At 40.3% G+C, this 24,759-nt stretch overlaps 1 protein-coding gene across 2 annotated transcripts; it reads right to left on the bottom strand.

The window, feature by feature from the left end:
• Window positions 1-10,443: 10,443 nt before the first annotated feature.
• Window positions 10,444-24,661, bottom strand: lrrc73 (leucine rich repeat containing 73). Of its 2 annotated transcripts, none has more exons than XM_056471592.1 (6): window positions 24,088-24,661; window positions 21,668-21,828; window positions 19,081-19,203; window positions 18,016-18,116; window positions 15,675-15,870; window positions 10,444-10,778 (listed from the first exon to the last, which is right to left on the bottom strand). In XM_056471592.1, the coding sequence occupies exons 1-6, from the start codon at window positions 24,357-24,359 to the stop codon at window positions 10,705-10,707; spliced, it is 927 nt and encodes a 308-aa protein (XP_056327567.1). In that variant the 5' UTR covers window positions 24,360-24,661; the 3' UTR covers window positions 10,444-10,704. The 2 variants fall into 2 exon arrangements, with proteins under 2 accessions (XP_056327567.1, XP_056327566.1); XM_056471591.1 differs by lacking the exon at window positions 10,444-10,778 and adding an exon at window positions 14,900-15,564.
• Between the last annotated feature and the right edge of the window lie 98 nt (window positions 24,662-24,759).

Here is a 24,759-nt window from a genome sequence, read left to right on the forward strand (position 1 = left end):
ATAATCTATATATATAATCTATATATACACACACACAAACACTTTTATATACATACAAGCCAGAATCCACTTTTTTGTTTCCCTACTGATTCTGATTCATTACTGATTTATTAGTACTGCCCTTAATGGTGATTATATGGTGTTCCGGTTTTTATTTTTAAGTACAGCAGGGATAAAAGGTTTCTTGCTAGTAAATTTGCTTCAGTGAATAAGAAAGGAAAAAATATTATCAGAAGATTAATAACAAAAGCTTCCTCAGTGTTCTCGTGCAGAAATCCAAAAATAACGTGATAATAAAAAAAATAAAAATAAAGAAAGTATTATTATTATCACTACTATTATTATTTTAATGAATTTGGAGAGATCACACCATATTTCAACCCAAAATTGACACTTTTAAAAAAGTATGTGGTATGGTTTCTGTCTGTGACAAACAAAGTACAGATTTCATCTATATTGTCTTGTAGAAAGATAATGCATACCGGGGTACACTTTATGTTAAGTTTTAAACGAGAAAAAGGTGTTAGTCACTGTCCAAACCTTAATATTGGGATTCTTGGATATGAACGCGTGTGTGTTTGTATTATTATAATTTTTTTTGCCGGCATGACGTCACTGAAGGCACGGCGCGGCTGTGCTGATGCGGGAGCGCCCACTGCTGGTCAAGAGAAGGAGAAACAATCACACACATTTATATTTAAGGTCAGTATAATGCACTTCAGCAAAACTGACCACAACTATTTGATGTTTTGTCTGAAAGTATACCTGCGTAAATGAACAACATGAGGAAAGTTCACCCGAAAAATAAAAATTACCTCATCATTTACTCTCCGTCAAGCGGTTTTAAATCTTTATGAGTTTCCTTGCTCTGTTGAACACAAAAGAAGATATTTTGAAGAATGATTGAATGGCATTGGATTGAACGGCCTGCTTTACAAAATCGAATCATTTATTATATAAAACTAATAACTATGTTTTTTTTAAGCACAATGATTATCATTTGTATAACTACTGTTTGTTTTACTACAAATACCATGGCTAAACTATGATTAACGTAGCAAAACCATGGCTCATTTATGTTTAGCTTGGTTTAAGTACCATAAACAGTTTTGTTTTGTTTTGTAAAACCATGGTAAATTTTCATAAGGGATATACCTTAGTAATGGGCAGCATGGTGGTGCAGGGGGTATCGCTGTCGCCTCACAGCAAGAAGGTCACTGGTTCGAGCCTCAGCTGGGTCAATTTGAATAAACTACATGTCCGTAGAGTATGTGTGTGAATGAGAGTGTATGGGTGTTTCCTAGTGATGGGTTGCGGCTGAAAGGGCATCCGCTGCGAAAAACATTTGCTGTGGTGAACCCAGATTATAAAAGGGACTAAGCCGAAAAGAAAATGAATGAACACACCGCAGTACTGAAGAAAGACTAAAATTCTAATATTGTTTGGTTTATTGATTTTGTTGAGCAATTTTTTTGAATTCATTAGCTAGCTGAAGATCGCCACCTACTGACACATCTACTTAAAGGCATAGTTCACCTTTAAAGGGTTTTTATGTTTTTTTTTTTTTTTTTAAGTCTTAAGGCCCGTGCACTCCGGGACGCTTTTTGCTTGTGTTTTCCGTTAACGTTTAATGCCTCGTGACTAAATAAAGTACACCAATGTGATCGTGCACATCAACGCGCAAAACGGCAGGCGTAAAAGCGTAATTTTTTAAGAAACACCCCATGTTCATTTTTTGGTCAGGTGCATCAAAACCTTCTCCACCAATCAAATTGGCACTTTTGTTCACATGCACGGAGCCGCTAAAGTTACAGTAAACAGCACTTGAAGGCGCTTAAGTGCAAAACTGTCAATGCGAGCGCACATTGAAGAAGATGCCCAGAGGCGAGATGAACGTGGAGCTGCTTATTGCACTGGTGAACAATAATCATTTCTTCATCGCTACAGCTGGAGCTGCTACCTGAACCATCCATGCTTGTTCGAATCGCCAGTATCTTTAATAACACGTGTGTCAACTTTCTGTCTTCTGTATTACAAGCGGGTGTCAGAAGCTGAAGTTGTGTAGCGCCACCCTGTGCACTGGGGTCTTTCTGTTTTTCATTAAGCACCATCAAACATCAAGTAGTGATTTTTTTATATTGCTTTTCTGTGAATTAAAACTTGAAATATCTTAAATCTAATGTCTTAAATGATCATGGCATTAACTTTTGTGATGGATTGTACCTTATAATTACAGATTTCCCTATTTTCTTACGTCTGTGGGATGTGTCGTGATGGATTGTATCTTATAATTACAGATTTCCCTATTTTCTTACGTCTGTTGGATGTATATAACACAATGATAATGTGTGCTGCTATAATGTACGCATCAGACAGCCTCTAACAATATGCAAAATGACGACTTTCACTTTTGCATTCTGTGACACGTACTGCAACTGTTAGTGGCGGCATCTAGTGGTGGTGTGCGGAACTGTACTGAGACTGATGTAAATGACAGACTTGCTGCAATTTTTTTATTTTTTTTACATCACTGTAAGGCAGTTTTGCAAGTATAAATTGATCTGATTAAAAAGTCTTTAGCTGACTATTAAACTGCTAAACATTTGATCTGATAAAAGATGTCAACCTGTGCTTTTTAAAATACTATTGTTTGTGTTTAGGGGAGGAGGAGCGTGGGTCAGTCATTCAGTCAAACAGTCAGTCGACAGTAGCCTCTGGTGGATTTACGAGAGAACAGCAGGCATGAAGAGCACTCGCAAGAGAAATTTGAGATCTGAAAAAGCGTACACAGCGGCCTCTGGCAGAGTCCCGAAAACAAAAACTGCAAAAAACGTAGCTCCTGGGACGTATTTGACGCTCTCCAGAAATGTATATAGGGGTACGTTTTCAGAATGAGCCTGGGTTGGGAAAAACACAGCCATTGACTTCCAAAGTATTGTTATTATTCATTCATTTTCTTGTCGGCTTAGTCCCTTTATTAATCCAGGGTTGCCACAGCAGAATGAACCGCCAACTTATTCAGCACGTTTTATGCAGCAGATGCCCTTCCAGCTGCAACCCATCTCTGGGAAACATCCACACACTCATTCACAATGGACAATTTAGCCTACCCCATTCACCTGTTCCGCATGTCTTTGGACTGTGGGGGAAACCCACACGAATGCAGGGAGAACATGCAAACTTCACACAGAAACACCAATGAACCCAGCCGAGGCTCGAACCAGCGACCTTCTTACTGTGAGGAGACAGCACTACCTACTGCGCCACTGCAACGCCATTGTTATTATTATTTTAGATTATTTTTTTGCTCCTACAATGAATGCCAATGGCTGTTTTTGTGTGTGTGTTGTTGTTCACATTCTCCAGAAAATCTTGTTTTTTGTTCAACAGACGAAAGAAATTCATAATAGTTTGCAACCGCTTTGAGTGTGAGTAAATGATGAGGAGATTTTTGTGTGAGCGGTCCCTTTAACCTCTAGATGATCCCGGACTAATTCAGCATTTCTGTGCGCTGTGTGTCCTGACTTAAATCTCAAACAGTCCAGATTCTCATATAGTCCAGAGTACTGACTATTTCATCATGCTGAATCCTTTAGCACAGTCCTGTCAGAGCAAAGGATTCATTACAGCATTACCCACTGGAAAACCGGCCTCCATTTGTCTCAGTTCTTTAGCAGCTCGCTAGATTGATTTTAAAGGCCTTTCATTAATTATAGACAATGATCTCCGTTCTTATTATTCTCCTTTCCTGGCAGTCTCTGTACATGAGAGGAGATGAGCTGACAGTACTGGGTGTCCGTTTCTGCATTTGATCCCTGGCCGGAAATAGAGTCATGGAAGGGAACGGTAGATGTCATCTACCTGAGATGGGCTGAATACGTTATGGAGCCAAATAATATTTTTTTTTCTGCTAGTCATGTGATGTTCCAGTGTATGAATGAAGCCACAAATGGATGGGAAAAAATTATGAACTTTCTATGAACCTTCAAAATATACACAGTAGTGTGAAAAAGTTTTTGCCCCCTTTCTGATTTCTTATTCCTTTGTATGTTTGGCACAGGTGGCGCAGTAGGTAGTGCTGTCGCCTCACAGCAAGAAGGTCGCTGGTTCGAGCCTCGGCTGGGTCAGTTGGCATTTCTGTGTGAAGTTTGCATGTTCTCCCTGCGTTCGCGTGGGTTTCCTCCGGGTGCTCCGGTTTCCCTCACAGTCCAAAGACATGCGGTACAGGTGAATTGGGTAGGCTAAATTGTCCATAGTGTATAAGTGTGATTGGATGTTTCCCAGAGATGGGTTGCAGTTGGAAAGGTGTTTGCTGCATGGAACGTTGTTGGTTCATTCCGCTGTGGCAACCCTGGATTAATAAAGGGACTAAGCCGAAAAGAAAATGAATGAATAAATGAATGAATGAATGAATGTTTGGCACACTTCCATTATGTTTCAGATCTTTAAACAAAGATAACACGAGCCATATGGAGTTTTTAAATTAAGGTTTTTATTATTAGGGAAAAATCTAAATCAAAAAAGCTACATAGCACATTGTGAAAAAGTGTTTGCCCCCCTGTTAATATATGACAATTTCAATTTCCCTAGCCACACCCAGGCCTGATTACTGACACGCCTGTTCGCAATCAAGAAATCACTTAAATAGGAGCTGCCTGGCAAATTGAAGTAGACCAAAAGATCCTCAAAAGCTTGTCTTTGAAAATAAATGATGAAGAAAACTATTGAGATCTACCTGATTCACTGTTCAATGCAAAGGGAGACATTGGCTTTTACATAGTTAGCTTAGCAAAGCATACAGCGAACAAAGTTTGGGGACTACAAAAAAAAAAACACCCGGGCTAGTGAGATCACAAGGGCTTCAGGTTATGAGCATTTACCACACGCAACGAAGGGGCGTGGCCAGAGGCGCTGTAATGCTGTAGCAGAGAAAGCTAAAATGGCGTCCAAACGCTGCTATTTCCACAGAACTTCTTCTGTTTCTGTATTTGGGCTTCCAAATGACATGATACAAAGAGAGAAGAGCTTACAGTTTAACTTAATTATGTTCCAGGGAATTATAATAAATATATAGCTAGCATTTGACAAAGGAGAACTTCCAGAATCTTTCCCAGTTCAGTGCTGGGTTCCGTTAATAACACCTTAAAGAAGGAGCATTCAACCATAATAGAAGAAGCTGTAGATTGTGAGCCACAACCTGTATGTATTTTTATTTGTTAAAATTGATCTATTACATGCACAGTTTCTAGCGTTAATGGTATGTTGTATCAAGGACGTAAACAACAGGAAATGCTGTTTGGCACTTTCTGTCTGATTTAGGCTCAAATTGAGAAGGCTAACAGCGACTCTGACTGACAGTATTTACACAATGCAAAAGCGCATGCTAGTAGAGGCGTGACGTTTTTCCTAGTGATGTGGAGCCGATCCACGAATCACAGCACATTATGTCAGCTGACCAATCAGAGCCTCTTAAGGGCGGGCCTTTTGGAGGAACTAGGAAATACGACAGTCGCTTTTTTATTAGCAGAACAGCTGTATATAATTGAAGTAAGATATATGAAAAATAACGTGACTTTTTTTTGTTTACAAATGATGCATGAGCACACATTGCTTTGCATCTTATAAACACAACCAAGCCTTAAAAACACACTCTGGACCACCCCTTTAAGAATAGGCAGGTGGTAAGTCAGTAGTAAATGGTGTGAATTCTTACTTAAACTAAAGTTTTACCCTATTTATTATATTTGCAGTGTTGTAATGATATGCTCAAGCCTATAGTCATCGTCTTATAAAAGAAAACATGGTTTGTAAATCCCATTGTGTCGAACTAAATCTTGGCCCTGTGTTATAACTGCATCAGAAACACTGCGCTGACTCTAAAGTTGATTTCCTAAGAAAACAGCACAGATTTAACCACATCACAGCCCTGTGCCGAAGAGAAAGAGCAGGTTAAAAATGCATGAAGGGTCCGGGAAGGCTTAAATGTGGATCAGAGTTGTTCTGAATGGTATAAACAACATAATCAGCTTTGCACAGGAGCGGCTGGAACAGTACTGAAGCGCTGAAACATGAAGCCGCCGATGTGACTGTAATGGTAATGTCCGCCTTTCTTCATTGCACTTTTAACGCTTGAATGTTGGAGGAGCATCGTATTTACGCCACACGACTGCCTGAATCCAAATGAAGGAGGCTGTGAAAAGATGGTGACATCAAACAGAATCGGAGGACATCAGAGATACACACACAGGTTTGTTTTACTATCTTAGTGAGGACCTTATAGACTTCCATTGTTTTTATATCATGTAAATGATTCTGACTTAACCCATCCCTCACTGAAGCAAGTGCACAGCATTAGTTACTAATAAAAAACGTTTCTAGTCGACTTATAAGCATTTTTAATTTGTGATGGCCAGTGAAATATTCTCTTTAATTGGTTGTTTTGATATCGTGCTATATACAAGAGAACAATCGAGTCCTCAGAAGTATAGCTAAACCTGTACACACACACCTGAGTAATTGACACAATCAGGTGATCACTGGAGAAACTCATTGATTCATTTTCTTTTCAGCTTAGTCCCTTTATTAATTAGGGGTCGCTACAGCGGAATGAACCGCCAACTTATCCAGCAAATGTTTTACGCAGCGGATCCCCCGGTACTGGGAAACACCCATACACTCTTGCATTCACTCACATACACTACGACCAATTTTGTTTACCCAATTCACCTATAGCACATGTGTTTGGACTGTGGGGGAAACCAGAGGAAACCCACGCCAACACGAGGAGAACATGCAAACTCCACACTAAAATGCCAACTGGCCCAGCCTGGACTCGAACCAGTGACCTGGTTGATGTGAGGTGACAGTGTTAAACACTGAGCCACCATGCCACCAGGGGTATATTATTATACTTTAATAATCTACATCAGAATGGTTTGATTATATTAAGTTTGTGTACAGGCCTTAAATAGGTTTGTTGTTGTTGTTGTTGTTGAAAATGTTGTAGGTTGTTGATTTTCTGATTTGTGAGATATGCACAGTAACTGGTCGTGTAATTTCTCATCTGAAATCCTGCTGTTGAACATGATTATTTAAAGAGCTGATATAATTCAGGCCGACGGCTTCAACAAAAGTCTCTGATTAAGTGTCTCACAGCAGGTCTGTCCTCAAAGATTAATAATCACTTCCCCAAAGGAGAAAATCCAAATCATTTCAGTTTAATAATCGGCTTTTGTACCTGATGCTAAAAAGAGACCAAAACTGGACGTTTAACATTTTGAATCAACAGTCTCTTAGTAGCAAATGTATAATTCCTCCCAGTATATTAAGCTTAGGATGGCTTGTACTGCCATTCAAAACCTATAATGGCTGGTTTTCACTATGCAGTAGAGTTTAGTACAGTGCAGTGTGATCAGATTTGTGTTTCCACTGCTAATAGAACCCATAAATCATAGGTCTCAAACTGGATTCCTGGAGGGCCGCGGCTCTGCACAGTTTTGCTTCAACTCTTATCAAACACAGCTCTCCAAATAATCAAGATGTTCAAGACTACTGGAGACTATTAAGCAGGTGTGTGTCCCAAGGTTTCCATATCCTGGACCAGGCCGAATCCTGAGCAGCTACTGTGATGGTCATGGAAGAGTGGAGAACATGAGACTGATTCCTGTGACGCTCCAGAGACAGACGAGTCTTCGCTGAGGCCAGCTTCCAGCCTCCGCCGCTGAGACTGCAGCTCTGCACAAGACGTTTGGCCAGCGGAGAAATTAAAATGATCGTGCCCAACTGAGCCTGGTTTCTCTCAAGGTTTTTTTTCTTCACTTCCGCCATTAGTGAAGTTTTTTTTTCCCTCTCCGCTGTCGCCACTGGCTTGCATGGTTCGGGATCTGAAAAGCTGCGCATCGTTGGATTTGCTCTTCAGTATTTGGACTCTCAGTAGTGATTATTAAACCACACTGAACTGAGCTCAACTGAACTGAACTTAAACACTGAAAACTGAACTACACTGTTCCTATTTACTGTGACCTTTTATGTGAAGCTGCTTTGACACAATCTACATTGTAAAAGCGCTATACAAATAAAGGTGAATTGAATTGAATTGAATTGAATTGAATTGAATTGTGACTTGGAGGCTAAACTATGCAGAGCTGCAGCCCTCCAGGAATTGAGTTTGAGACCATTGCCAGAAAAGGACCCAGCAGGCACAGGACATCAACATGATGTTAGATTGATGTTGTAGTGTGGGATGTTGCATTTTGTGTGTAAATGAAAATCGGGTTGACGTCAGAACCCATCATCAGACCGACGTCAGTGTCCAATGTCGGACCAACCTTGCATTTAGTCACTTTCCAATGCAACCTAAAAACAACTAAATATCAACGTCTAATGATGTTATAGCTTGACGTTGTGTGGACGTTACCACTATGACGTCTAACAGACGTTGGATTTTGGTTGCCATACCTGACCAATAAATATCAGTATTTGACGTCAATATGATGTTGGTTTAAGATGTTGGCTCGATGTTGAATTTTGGTCACTTTCCAACACAACCAAAAAACAACTAAATATCCACGTCATTTGACATCATTATTGGACATCAAAATAACGTACATTAAATTTTGGTCACCTGAGTGATCTAAATATGCAAAATTGTGGGACACAGATAAAACAAGCAATTGCTCCATATTTTAAGCTTCTGTACAGAGAGGCCATGTATTGATCTGTTGATTAATCTAGCGAAGGAAGCCCTGTCTTCAAGTAAAGGAACCAATCACAGACTACTATAGGGGACGTGTTTTTATGACAGTTTCTGCAGCTTCAACCATATGGGGTAAGCAAACACGCTGTCAAATTTTACTGGCGCTTCCAAATATGAATTTTAATCATCAGCTCGATTTTTTTTTTTTTTTTTTTAAAGTAACTCAAATATTATTACTTAATTTTTAAGTAATGCGTTACTTTACTCGTTACTGGCTACATAATTCTCGCTCTCCAGAAATGTATACGGGGGTACATATTCACAATGAGCCTGTGTTGTTATTGACACATCAGATATGAGAAAACCCCCCCCAAAAAAAGTATGCTTTTTGAGATCTCAAATTTCTCTTGTGAGTGTAAATCGTGCCTGCTGTTCTGCGTAAATCCACCAGATGCAGCAGTCAACTGACTGACTAACCATTCGACTGACCCACCCGCCATCCCTAAACCCAACCGATAGTGTTTTCAAAAGCACTGATTGACCCGCCCACCACCTTCCTTAAACCTAACCAATAGTGTTTTCAAAAGCACTGATTGACCCGCCCACCGCCTTCCCTAAACCCAACCATTAGTGTTTTCAAAAGCACCGATTGACCTAATCACCCCTTCCTTAAACCCAACCATTAGTGTTTTCAAAAGCACCGATTGACCCACCCACCACCTTCCCTAAACCCAACCGTGTTTTCAAAAGCACCGATTGACCCACCCACCACCTTCCCTAAACCCAACCGATACTGTTTTCAAAAGCAGATTAACCACCACCTTCCCTAAACCTAACCGATAGTTTTTAAATGCGCCGAATGACCCGCCCACCACCTTCCCTAAACCCGTTTTCAAAAGCACCGAATGACCCACCCACCACCTTCCCTAAACCCAACCGATAGTGTTTTCAAAAGCACCGAATGACCCGCCCACCACCTTCCCTAAACCTAACCAATAGTGTTTTCAAAAGCACTGATTGACCCGCCCCCACCCTCTTACTTAAACCCAACCGACAGTGTTTTCAAAAGCAATCCAGAAAAAGAAAAGCCCTCATTGCCGCTTGATTTTTACCATGTTACCTGCTTTCTGGAACAGTCCTTCACCAGACCCAAACCCCGTTGTCATGGTCAACTCCGCTCAGCGTCTCAAGCCACTGGGAAAACTGGGAAAGCGGAAAAGCTGTCCACATGGAGGCAAGCGGTCAGCTAGTAGCGTGAAAAGAAACAGAAGCTCTCGGCGGCGTCATATCGCTACATAGAGTTCGTTTAAAGACGAAATGCAGCAATACGTACCTCTGGCTACATAATTTGCACTCTCCAGAAATCTCCACAGGGGTACGTTTTCACAGTGAACCTGTGTTGTACACCAACCTGATTTCACCAAGTAGGACATGTTGCTGAATTAACATCTATGTTGATCCTGGAACAACATTACCGTCAGCCAATCAGAGTTAAGGGATATGTTTATCGTTTCTGTTAAGCTTAGGCTCACAGTTTTTTTCAACTATTTTTCCCCTCTGATTTTGGGAATAATTGACAGCTATGGTTGGGTTTAGGGGTAGGGAACAAAATGTCCCAGGATCAACATGGATGTTAACCCAGGATCGCATCGTACTTGGCAAAATCACGACGTGTTGTGTTGTAATTGTCAGGTCGGACATGAGAAGAACCAAAAAATCAGTGCGAACAGTATTTAAAAATGTGTAAACTGATTTATTCAGGCATCAGGCCGTCACAACAACCCTATACAGCTCATCTAACAGAGTATACACTGTCCTCGGTTAAACACTCGTTTATAAATAGACTGTACATCTGTAAAATAAATAGTTCACTATTGCGTTATTATAAGTCACTTGGTGTTTAAGGTTTCTGTTCCAGCTTTTGAACGGTCTTGCGCTAAGTGCTACAGGTACATGCGGCGGTCTTGCAGCGGTCGACTTGCAAGCTCAACACACTGGCAGCTCCAGTGTCACATCTCTGTCTCTGCCAAAAAGCTCTCACCCAGTCCTGAAGTCATCAGGACCATCTGGGAGCTGGAAGAGTCTGGAAGGGTCAGAGACAACTTGGTAAATGTCTGTAATGTATGAAGAGCACAGGAAAAGCCTATTCCAGTCTTTGTCTATTATAGATTGATTCCGTACAGGGATAGTTCACATTCTCTCATCTCTTATTAATCTGGCAAATCTGTGTGACTTTCTCTTGCACTCACACTGGTGTCCAAATGTTTGGGGTTGTAAGATTTCATTCATTCATTTTTCTCAGTCTCTGATTTATCACGGGTCTACACAGCAGAATGAACCACCAACTATTCCATATGTTTTGCGCAGCGGATGCCCTTCCTGCAGCAACCCAGTACTGGGAAACACCCATACACACTCATTCACACATATACACTACGGCCAATTTAGTTAATCAAATTCCCCTATAGCGCATGTTTGGACTGTGGGGGAAACCGGAGCACCCGGAGGAAACCCACTCCCCACACGGGAAGAGCATGCACACAGACATGCCAACTGACCCAGCCGAGACTCGAACCGGCAACTTTCTTGCTGTGAGGCGATCGTGCTACCCACTGCGCCACCCAATCATTAGATTTTTAGGGGGAAATCACTTCAATTGACAATCGTTGTTTTCAGTGGTAAGCACTGTTGCCTCACAGCAAAAAGGTCACTGGTTCGAATCCCGGCTGGGTCAGTCCCACAATCCAAAGACATGCGCTATGGGTGAATTGAATAAACTAAATTGGCCATAGTGTTTGTGTGTGAATGAGTATGTATGGATGTTTCCCAGTACTGGGTTGCAGCTGGAAGGGCATCCACTGTGTAAAACGTGCTGCATAAGTTGGTGGTTCATTCCGCTGTGGCGACCTCTGATGAGCAAAGGGACTAAGCCGAAAGAGAATGAATGAATGAATCACTTCAGATTATTCCAGATCCTTCAGATATCATTCTAATATGCTGACTTGATAATCATTTCTTCTTATTATCATCAGTGTTGAAAACGCAAGATTCTGGAGGGCACATATATCTGCAGAAGTGAGAGCAGATACGAAGGAGCAAAGCCAGAGGTCGCTTTGTAAGCAAACATCAGAGCTTTGAATTTGATGCGGGCAGCAACTGGCAGCCAGTGCAAACGGGTGAGTAGCGGAGTGACATGTGCTCTTTTGGGTTCATCAAAGACCACTCGTGCTGCTGCGTTCTGAAGCAGCTGAAGAGGTTTGATAGAATTAGCTGGAAGCCCGGCTAGTAGAGAGTTGCAATAATCCAGTTTGGAGAGAACAAGAGCTTGAACAATGAGTTGAGCTGCATGTTCAGATAGGAAGGGTCGGACCTTTCTGATGTTATAGAGTGCGAATCTGCAAGATCGAGCAGTTCTAGAAATGTGCTCAGAGAAGTTTAGTTGTTCATCATTACAAAGGGGCAAACAAAACGAACATTTAGCTTTGAATCCTTCTACAACCTACAGCTTTATCTGTTATCTCTCTCTTTAGGTAGTACCAGTGCTTAATTTGAGCCGGATCATGCCGCGTCCTGTTTCGGGAAATGTCAGATATTCATGTTTTGTGTTTCGGAATTAATGTTAATTGATCCGGAATAACAGTAATTTTGCGTGGTGAATACCTGCATGTGTGTGTGTGTGTGTGTGTGTGAGAGAGAGAGAGAGAGAGAGAGATAGAGAGAATGTGAATAAGTCAGAGTGAAAAACACTGAGCAAAGCTGTGTAGATTGTGTGTACACAGTAGTCACTTTCGACCAATCATCTTTCTTACGTTTACAATCACTCTCGGGGATGTTGTTTTGCGCGCAGTGAGCAGCGAAAATAAATAATGGTGTTGTGCCTTACCTAAATGATATCTGTATTATCAAATTGCCAGAGGCAGTAAAGCGTGTTTTCATTTTTTTAAACCACGAGTAAATCTGATAATGAGCCTGATCAAGAGAGATGGAACTGCACCCCTGGATCAGGATGGCGGGAGACAGAAGCAAAGTCAGCCAGAAAACATGGCGGAAAGGTAACTGTGGGCTCTTTGTGATGTTTTAGAAACTAATTTGGGGAGGAGCACGCGCAGAAGTTTCAGTATCAAATACGTCATTGACAATTACTCTATTATCCAATCAGTTCTTGACCAAAGCCCTATATATACCAAAGCTGTCTTACCTGCAGCATCTTACGACTTTAGCATCCCTCCACCACCCCGTCACCTCACCTCTTAAGCTTTACAATCCCGGGGGAAGCGTTCTGGAGCCGGGCTAGATACTTCGCTCGAATCCCAATTCCTCTCTGTTTCCTGATAAGAGGAATAACTCGAGTTTGGGAGTCTTCCCCGAGCTCAGAGCCCTCTCCCCGGACAGCACGCCAAACACGCTTTATTCTGAAACTATTGCAAGTGTGAACTCGTGAATTGGAGATTACACGGTGAGAGTCATTTTCGCTTGGCAATAGTGAAGTGAACTGAATAGTGATGTTTCATATGATTTATATGTGTAGATACGTCTTTGTTTGTTTATCCATGGTTGACCCTGATGGATTCGGATTCAATTTCACAGCTATTAATTATTAAAAACTTTTGTTAATTATTATTATTATTAGAGAGAGTAATCCAAATCAGGAAAAGAAGTGATCAATACACATAGCAGACAGAGCCGGATAACCCATCCCTTTAAAGCTCATCTCATAGTCTGCATCATCGTTTCATCCAATTTACTCAGCATTATTGACTTCTGTAATGTTTGATATTTCGCTCAGACAATCTGTAATGATATTACAACCCATAACCATTATATGGCACAAAATAATTCAAGATCGTTCAGAAATTTGATGCTTTTTTCTACTTTGACCGCTTAGTAACATCATGTTCCGGGGAAAACTGTGTGGGAGATCTGTATCTGGATGCAGGCTGAGACTGCATCGCTCAGAGATGCAATGTCAGACACAATGCACTGAATGGAGCTAGGGACGTCGCTGTGAGGGGTAGAATTAAGGGCGTGACACATCGGATGCGCAACTCAGCGCCGCGACACGGCGCACATGACATTTGAAAGTATCACACACCAGACGCGCACATTCGCATGTTAATTAAAATGAAACTATTCAGATGGCGCTCTGTGGCACGGCAGAAATATGAACAGTGTCCTGAGTCATGGCTGGGCGCCGCGGACAGCCGCCAACTTGCGGCGCCACTATGTTTACCCTGATAGAAACCTATGTTTATAATTCTGAAATCCATGGCACTGTGCATCGCCGAGCGGCGCTTCTGGTGTGTGACCCCCTTTAGAGGTGGAGTTAGGTGAGCCCATTAAAAAGCATTGGATGCAGCTCAGACTGCATCTGCACCGAGTCTGCAGCCAAACCCCTCTCGGCAGATGATTCATTTAAAAATTAAGCACTGGGTAGTACCCGATTTAAATGTGAGATTTTGGGAACCAGATCCTATTTAAGTGGGAATGGTCGGGTCGGGTAGAAAACGAGGCAGGTTGGGCACCAGGTGAACAAAGCTTGAATATACGGCGGGAGCTATCGGATGCAGAATTAAACCTCACTAAAAATGTAGTCCCACACAGACCTCTAATTTAAGCTTTAAATTGACCAAAAAAAAAAGTATAAAATCACAAAGGAACTAAAGTTTAAGCTAATTTAAAAAATAAATAAATAAATAAAAACATTATTAAGATGATTATTATTATTATTATTATTATTATTATTATTATTATTATTATTATTATTATATTATTATATTGTTATTATTATTATTATATTATATTATTATTATTATTATTATTATTATTATTATTATTATTATTATTATTATTATTATTATTATTATTATTATTATTATATTATTATTATTATTATTATTATATTATATTATTATTATTATTATTATATTATTATTATTATTATTATTATATTATTATTATTATTATTATTATTATATTATTATTATTATTATATTATTATATTATTATTATTATTATTATTATTATTATTATATTATTATTATTATTATTATTATTATTATATTATTATTATATTATTATTATTATTATTATTATTATTATTATTATTATTATTATTATTATATTATTATTATTATTATTATTATTATTATTATATTATTATTATTATTATATTATTATTATTATTATTATTATTATTATTATTATTATTATTATTATTCCCCTAAAACTGAATTTACTCTACTTGTTCCAAACCTTCCTGAGTTTCTGTTCAACTCTTTCAGCAGAAAGCTGAATAGCACCTGAAACAAATACTACGAAACGGTTACAGGTTTGCAACTTTCTTCAAACTATCTTCTTTTGTGTTCAACAGTAGAGAAGGATTGAAACAAGTAAACTGGAACAAGAGAGAGTAAATGATGGCTGAATATTTGTTTTTATGTGAACTATCTCCTTAATTCAGACTTGTGCAAACTCTGAAACCGACTACAGATGCCATCGATTTTAATTAAAGAGCAATTAAGTATTTAAGAGATCAATTAAGGCTTTTTTGGTCATTTAGAGCTTCATCTGAAGTCCCTATTCACTTTCACTGTATGATAAACCTCCAAACTCATCTTCAGCACAGAAAGAAAGTCATACAGGTTTACAGATGACAGAATGATCCTTTTCGTCTGACCTATTCCTTTAAAATGTAGCTTTGCTAACTTCTACGTCTAATACCTTCAGGATATACAGGACTCACGACTCGGCCGTTATAATAAATTCATGTCTCTATTTCATAAGCAGTAAATGATCTCTCCTAAAGAATGCATGAGGAGGAATGTGAATGTCTGTACTTCCCTTTTGGCCCAGCCTTTTAGAAGCAGATACTGCAGGACAGTCATCCACACACACACACACACGAAAGGAAAGAGAGAGTGTGAGATCTGATCGAGACAGTCTTGAAGCAGAGATATTTGAGGCAGTGTTCAGCCCTTACTGCTGTGCGGGAGCCAGGCGGGTTTCTCTCGGGCCGTCACTGAGCTGCCGCGGGCCTCTCCATCTTTATCCTCCTCCTCGTCTCCTTCAGAGAGGAGGTCCGAGATCTGCTGCTGGAGCTCGGGGCTGATGTCGTTCTCGGCCAGGACCAGGACACGCAGGCAGGTGGGGTAATTCTCCACCATGTCCAGGAAGATCTACAGAAGTTGCATCCCAGATGACATGCATGTGAATAAGAAATTTCCTAAACAACATTGCCCTCTAGTGGAGATATATGGAAAAACTCTCCTCAATGTTGAGCTCTGAAGAAAACCAAAGTTTGAGAGACGTTTTGCTGACGTCACGTCATTTGTGTTGACCGTGAAACACAGATCGCAATTTACAAACCAGGAGTACAGAGGAATTATGGCTTAAAGTTGTGCTTAATCCAATATTTTCCTCCACAATGCTATATTTCAGCAGGTGGTGATAGGAAAGCAGAGATCAACATCCCATAATGCAAATCATAATACAATCCCATATATACATAAATAAGCAAAAAAAGACATGTGAATCACAAAATACAGAAACTATTAATTAACAGATATTTTTATAGTGTACACTCACCGGCCACTTTATTAGGTACACATGCCAAACTGCTCGTTAATGCAAATATCTAATCAGCCAATCACGTGGCAGCAACACAATGCTTTTAGGCATGTAGACGTGATCAAGACGATCTGCTGCAGTTCAAACCGAGCATCAGAATGGGGAAGAAAGCGGATTTAAGTGACTTTGATTGTGGCATGGTTGTTGGTGCCAGACGGGCTGGTCTGAGTATTTCAGAAACTGCTGATCTACTGGGATGTTCATGCACAACCATCTCTAGGGTTTACAGAGAATGGTCTGAAAAAGAGAAAATATCCAGCGGCAGTTCTGTGCGCGCAAATTCCTTGTTGATGTCAGAGGTCAGAGGAGAATGGCCAGACTGGTTTCAGCTGATAGAAAGGCAACAGTAACTCAAATAACCACACTGTAAAACCCAAAATGTTAAGGTAACTCAAACCGTTTGAAGTAACCGATTGCAACAAACCTTTTAAGTTCAAAAACTAATCCTAATGAGTAATGTGAACTTAATCTATTTGAGTAAACGAAGCAATTTGAGCATAGTAAAACCCAATGAATGAAGAGAACTCAAATCAACTGAGTACTGTAAAAGCCAATAAGTTCAGGCAACTTAAACTGTTTGAGTTAAAAACTTATCTATATGAGTACTGTGAACATACTCTATTTAAGATGACGTAATGAGGTATTTAATTAACTCAAAACCTGTGTTTTTGAAAAAAAAGTTAAAGTAGAATTAACTTTCAGTAAATTTTGAGTTAACTACACTCATTTCATTTGATAAAGTTGACTGTTGGGTTTTACAGTGCACTCGTTACAAGCGAGGTCTGTAAAAGAGCATCTCTGAACACACAACACGTCCAACCTTGAGGCAGATGGGCTACAGCAGCAGAAGACCACACCAGGTGCCACTCCTGTCAGCTAAAAACAGGAAACTGAGGCTACAATTCACACAGGCTTACCAAAACTGGACAATAGAAGATTGGAGGAACGTTGCCTGGTCTGATGAGTCTCCATTTCTGCTGCCACACTCTGTCAGAATTTGACATCAACAACATGAAAGCATGGATCTATCCTGCCTTGTTTCAGCGGTTCAGGCTGCTGGTGGTGGTGTAATGGAGTGGGGGATATTTTCTTGGCACACTTTGGGCCCATTAGTACCAATTGAGCACACAGGCTACCTGAGTATTGTTGCTGACCATGTCCATCCCTTTATGACCACAGTGTACCCATCTTCTGATGGCTACTTCCAGCAGGATAACGCGTCATGTCATAAAGCGTGAATCATCTCAGACTGGTTTCTTGAACATGACAATGAGTTTACTACTCAAATGGCCTCCACAGTCACCAGAGCTCAATCCAATAGAGCACCTTTGAAATGTGGTGAAACAGCAGATTCACATCATGGATGTGCAGCTGACAAATCTGCAGCAACTGTATGATGCTATCATGTCAATATGGAGCAAAATCTCTGAGGAATATTTCCAGAACCTTGTTGAATCTCTGCCACGAAGGATTAGGGTGGTTCTGAAGGCAAAAGGGGTGTACCTAATAAAGTGGTCTATAAATATACCTTCTCCTTTACATGAACGTGTGATACATGGAAATATAAGGGCTAAGGGGTAGAATTATGATTGGGCCCAAACTTGTTCCTAACCTTAACCTTAACCAACCTGTTAACTGTTCGCAGTAGTGTGTGTGTGTGTGTGTGTGTGTGTGTGTGTGTGTGTGTGATATACCTGTGCTGACTGATTGGTGAGGCCGGTTCCCTCCAGATCCAGAACTTCTAGAGTGCGACTGGATGCCACGGCGACAGCTAACATCCCAGCGATGTGATCCCCTGAAAACACAAACTGAAGACTCAGAGTGCAGCGCACAATCCTGCTGGATTTCACAATGCAACCTCTGCACTTCTATAGCAGACAAATGTGGACGCTTCATTCCCCGGAGAGCAACGGTCAGCAAAATAAATGTCTCTGTATATATACATCATCTACCCCATCCATTATACTTCAGAGAAAGGCATGCTGTGCTGGAAAAACTTACTGTATCTAAGTGTGTTGCTGATTAAAAAGGCTATACAGCTGTACAGTAAGCAGGGGTGCAGTTAAAAAGATGAAAACCCCAAAAATATGATATTTCTGTCATCATTTACTCATCATAAGATGGTTTTAGACATTAATGTGCTTGCCATGACTTTGCAATATTCTAGTTTTTAACAGCAGATGGCGCTCTAGGCTAGTTTTCAACAGCAGACGACGCTCTAAGCTAGTTTCTAACAGCAGATGGAGCTCTAGGCTAGAGTTAAACGGCAGATTGCACTCTAAGCTAGTTTCTAACAGCAGACGGCGCTCTAGGCTAGTTTTCAATTGCAGATGGCGCTCTAGGCTAGTTTTCAACTGCAGACGGCGCTCTAAGCTAGTTTTCAACTGCAGATGGAGCTCTAGGCTAGTTTTCAACTGCAGACGACACTCTAGGCTAATTTTTAACAGTAGACGGCGCTCTAAGCTAGTTTTCAACTGCAGACGGCGTTTTAGGCTAGTTTTCAACAGCAGATGGTGCTCTAGGCTAGTTTTCAACTGTAGACAGTGCTCTAGGCTAGTTTTCAACTGCAGACGGCGCTCTAAGCTAGTTTTCAACTACAGACGGCGCTCTAAGCTAGTTTTTAACAGCAGATGGCGCTCTAGGCTGGTTTTTAACAGCAGACGGCGCTCTAGGCTAGTTTTTAACAGCAGATGGCACTCTAGCCTAGAGATCACAACAGAGATCCACAGTATGTCTTAAAACTGCAGCGAGTCACTTACCCAAGGGATTGTAGTCGAGGTTGAGGACCCGTAACTGTGAGCTGTGAGCTGCAGCGATGGCCAGTCGAGCCCAGCCCTGAGAGCTGATGGCAGGGTTGGCACTCAGCGTCAGCTCTTTAAGCCCTGTGCAGAATGAATATCACATAGAAACAACTGTTAACTCACCGCTCATGTGCTAGACTTAACACTCACTCACTATCCTTCAGCTTACACTTATCAGGGGTTGCAACAGCGGAATGACCTGCCAGTTTCTCTGGCATACAGTTGAACTCAGAATTATGATTCCTCCTGAACTATTAGCCCCCCTGTATATTTATTTCCCCCAATTTCTGTTTAACTGAGAGAGAAAAAAAATTCAACACATTTCTAAACACAATAATTTGTTCTGTAGACAATCAAAATCAAATATAGCTTAAAGGGGCTAATAATAATGACATTAAAATGGCTTTTAAAAATTAAAAACTGCTTTTATTCTAGCCGAAATAAAACAAATGAGACTTTCTCCAGAAGAAAAAATATTATCAGACATAAAATTCCTTGCTCTGTTAAACATTATTGGGGAAATTTGAAAAATGTACAGGAGGGCTGATACTTTTGACTTGTTTTACACAGCGGATGCGCTTCCAGCCACAACAAAGCACTGGGAAACACTCATTCACACACTCATACAGTATGGCTAATTTCAACACAATCTCACGGCAATGCGTAACTTTTTGATTTAGTGGCTAATTCATATGAAGTCTTATGATCTAATTCGTACAATTTAGTACGATTTGCTTATCCCCCAATGCCATGCCTCCATTTTAAAATCGTACAATTTCGTACAACTGAACTCATTCAAATTTGTACAAATGAGCCACTAAACTAACTAAACATAAAATACTTACGTTTTCTCGTGAGATCAGGCTGCTAATTTAGTTTATTCATTCACCTATAGCGCATGTGTTTTGACTGTGGGGGAAACCCATGCACACAGGATAGGACATGCAAACGCCACACAGAAACGCCAACTGACCCAACCGGGACTCAAACCAGCGACCTTCTTGCTGTGATTACCTTAAATATAAATTCTGTCATCATTTACTCACTCTTGACAAAACAAAACTATATTTTGTACTTGTCCAGAAAATTCTTTTTAAGGTTTTTTTTATATGTTTGGACTACTCAATTCAATTCACCTTTATTTGTGTAGCGCTTTTACAATGTAGATTGTGTCAAAGCAGCTTCACATAAAAGGTCATATTTGTTGTTGTTGTTGTTGTTGTTGTTGTTGTTGTTGTTGTTGTTGTTGTTGTTGTTGTTGTTGTTGTTGTTGTTAAACACAAAAGAAGATATTTGAAGAATGTTGGAATATTGACTTCAATAGTTTCTGCTTTTCCTAATATGGATGCCAATGGTTACAGTTCTTCAAAATATCTTCTTTTGTGTTCAACAGAAGAAAGAAACTCAAACAGGTTTGGAACAAGTGAAAGTTGAGCAAATTTTCCTTTTTTTGTGTGTGTGTGTGAAATCCCTTTTTCATTTCTAAAACCTGTTTGTCACTTTTTGGGCTCCCTGACACATTCCCATCATGTTCTGCTCCATTTTCCATTTTCAGGAAGATATTAGAATGTTGTAAACTGGTAACATTGATTTCCATAGCATTTGTTTTTCCTACTATAGAAGTCAATGGTTACAGGTTTCCAACATTATTCAAAATATCTTCTTTTGCGTTCTCAAACCGGTTTCTAACTCAAACAGGTTTAAATAAACAGTTTTAAAGTAAAATACTGGCTTTTTGTGTGAACTATCCCTTTAATTGTGTTTTGTTGTTTTTATTTGGTCCAATTTTGGGCTCCCTGACACATTCCCGTCATGTTCTGTTTCATTTTTCAGCTTGTTTCAGTATTTTCATAAAGATATTAGAATCTTGTAACCCAGTAACATTGATTTCCATAACATTTGTTGTTCCTACCATAGAAGTCAATGGTTACAGGTTTCCAACATTATTCAAAATATCTTCTTTTGCATTCTCAAACAGGTTTCTAACTCAAACAGGTTTAAATAAACAGTTCTAAAGTAAAATGGTGGCTTTTTCTGTGAACTATCCCTTTAATTGTGTTTTTTTTTATATCTTTTATTTCTTTTTGTGCTCTCCCGACACATTCCCGTCATGTTCTGCACCATTTTTAGCTTGATTCAGTATTTGCATGAACATTTTACAATGTTGTAATCCAGTAACATTGATTTCCTTAGCATTTGTTTGTCCTACTGTAGAAGTCAATGGTTACAGGTTTCCAACATTATTCAAAATATCTTCTTTTGTGTTCTCAAACAGGTTTCTAACTCAAAAAAACTGAAGGGTGAGTAAATGGTGGCTTTTGTGTGAACTATCCCTTCAATTTTCTTTCTTTATTTATTTATAATTTATTTTTGGTTTCTATTATCTGTTTTTGGCCCCCTCCGACACATTCCCGTCTTGTTCTGCATCATTTTGTTAGCTTGTTACAATATTTTCTCAGTGTTTTTCTTATCTTGCAGTGTATTTGAGCCTCTCTGGGCCACCGTATAGGAAACAGTGTGTACAGGTGACGCTTTGCTGTTTTACCTGATTTGGCTCCATCAGGAGGAAGCAGGCCACAGAGGAGACGGATGGCCTCGTCTCCCAGCATACAATCTCCCAGATCCAAGGACACCAGTGAGGGATGAGTGGACAGAGCTGCGTTCAGGGTGACCAGGCCTGCATCTAACAGTGGACTGCCGTGAAGACTAGAAACAGCACAGCAAAAAGTGGACAGACGATACAAATCTGTGCTGCATTTGCATTCCTTGAAGAAAATGTCAACGCTTAACAGCAGAATAGCGTTTTAACTGCTGCTTCTGTATAATGTGCACAGCAGTAACTTCAAGATCATATTAGCGAACACACTCAAAAATACACCAAACTAATAATTTTGTTCATTTAAAATAAGAACAACACAATTCTTAAGTGTTTTAGGCACAACTTAATTGTTTTATGTTCAATCCTCTTAAATTTGTAAAAATTATTAAAGGGCACCTATGGTAAAAAATCTACTTTTCAAGCTGTTTGGACAGACATATGTGCATGTATGGTGTATAGACCGTCATATTGGGGTGATATAAACTCACCCAGTGCTTTTTTTTCAATTTAACAACATAAAAAACGGTGGACCAATTGGAGCGGTTTTCAAACCGACCGCAACTTTACATAGGAGTGCGGTCCCCCCGCCCACCAATATTGATTGACAGGCGCGTCATCATATCTTCAGTTTGTTGATTCACGTCCGCCATTTTCAGCGTGAGTCGAAGCGATATCACTAAAGGAACACCCTAGCTCTATTTTTAGATGCAAGGCTCATTGGGCTCAACACAAGATCAATATTCTCCACATTATCGCTCTAATCGAAATTATTGGTTGTATCTTTAGGTAGGTTTGCAAACATGTGTACTTCTCATTGAGTCTACCTTATACTTCAGCCGTTTGCATTTCTCGTGATAACAGAAGCTCCCTGTGATCTTAACTAGCATGCGTTTTAGAATTCTAAACATCGGTTTCTATCAGGGTACACTCAAGTCGACGGCTGGGCAGAAACCTATGTTTAGAATTCAAAAATGCGTGGCGCGACGATTCGGGACACTTCATGTCTCTGCCGCGCCACAGAGAGTGTCTGGTGTGCCGTGTCGCGGCTTTGAGCGGCGCATCCGGTGCCTCAGTCAAAGTTAATTCAGTGTGCGTGGTTATTAGTTTCTGTGTACAAGCTCGGCACTTGAAACTAGCACACAGTTGGCTGTAAAACTGTACAAAGACACAAATGATTTTGTACTCTCTGCTTGGTCTGTGTCCGAGTCGTACTTGTACGACTGAATGCTGAACCTCTCACTCCTGCTCCTTCTCGCAGTCTGCCTGTCAGACTCTGTTGCAAACGCAGAGCGGGTGAGCTCATGGCCCCGCCCCCTTGTTACGTTGGCGGGAAGCCGAAACTAATTTACATGTGAAGCAACACACCCATAAATCAGCGAGCTGTGGACACGCCCCCAACATGACACTTTTTAACACATTATAATTGTGTTTTGAACTGAACCTAAACTGGCACACTCAGAAGAACCATAATATTATTATTAAATCATAAAAAAAGAGGTAAACTATGTGCCCTTTAAGTTAACTTAATCGATTTGTGTTGGATCAACATGACGTAATTGTGTGAAACCCTGCATTTTTTACTTTACAGTGTCTTTTCTTTCATAACATCTCTAATAATCACCATCACAGTGTCGTTCGCTTCTCTACCTGAAGATACATCTCTCACAAGAGGGTCTATTTTATGATTACGCATTATATGGCAGCTTTTGAATTCCTTGCACATGAATATGTGAATATAACATCAACAGTCTACAAGAAAATAACATATAAATAAATTAATAAACAATAATAATGATGAAAATGAGTTAGAGATTCCTGGAAGACCATCCACACTGCTCTGAATTCAATCTGAGAAAGACCACCATGTGCTGCTATTACAATGACGTCATGCAGCTCGCTTGAAATTGGATGGCAAAACAACAGTGGCAGGACTTCAAACTTAGTTATTAAGAGTATGTGCATTTTAAGTGCGGATTAAAACACTTTCAAACGTGAGAATTTGAGTGCATTTTCAGCAAATTGACTGATTTCGCTTTTATTGTCTGAAGCTAAAGTTACTTACAGCATGCATCTTTTTTCTTCCATAATTGTCTAAAAGTCAATTATAGCACGCATCTTTTTCCTTCATAATTGTCTGAACGGTTAGTCAGTTAGCCTAAAGCATGCATCTTTTTCTTCCACAATTGTCTGAAGCGCTTAAGTCAACATGCATCTTTTTTCTTCCACAACTGTCTGAACGGTTAAAGTCAATTATAGCATGCATATTTTTCTTTAAATGGGTCTGAAACGCTAAATTAAATTATAGCATGTGTATTTACTTCAATAACATAATTTTAATGTCGTTCGCTTGAATATGCATCACTCACAAGAGGGTCTGGATGGATCTGTTGGCCTTCAGCGCATCTGCCAGCTGTTTGGTCCGGCCGATGGTGGACACCACGCCGAGGTTGAGGTTGAGCTGGGCCAGAGAGTGCGACTCCGCCACCCCGCGACACACACGACCGAAGTCCCGGTCTGAAAGCTGACAACCGCGCACCGACAGCAGCCGCACGCTGTTCTCCTTCAGGCTGTCGCATATGTCTTTGATTTCAGCACCGGACAGCGCCTCTCCCGTTATCTGAATGGAGCCCGGCAGCATCTCGGTGGTGTCAGGCTCGGCGAGCGCGCATAATGGATCCTGGAGGTCGGATCTGATGTGTCTAATAGCGATGATGATAATCCATCCGACGCTGGAGCTGGAAGGTGTGGTGCTGCTGATGTTGCTGCTACGGTGTTTTGCGCTTGGACATGCTGCTGGAGGATCCTAAAAGCGTCGCTCTCTTCAATGCATGAACTGAATACTGCTGTTACTCTGGTCTGCCTCGAAATGTCGCGTTAAATTGCTCTCACCTCATTGCCCGACAGCGGTATTGGTGAAGCAGGTATTACAGGAGGTAATCCGCCTGATAGCTGATGCGGGATTGGCCACACGGAGAGAAGGTCCGTGTGTGTGTGTGTGTGTCACGAGCGCAGCCTACTTCTATTCATTACTCTCTCTA

The sequence above is a fragment of the Danio aesculapii genome, chromosome 13 (genome assembly GCF_903798145.1).
Source record: "Danio aesculapii chromosome 13, fDanAes4.1, whole genome shotgun sequence".
Lineage (NCBI taxonomy): Eukaryota > Metazoa > Chordata > Actinopteri > Cypriniformes > Danionidae > Danio > Danio aesculapii.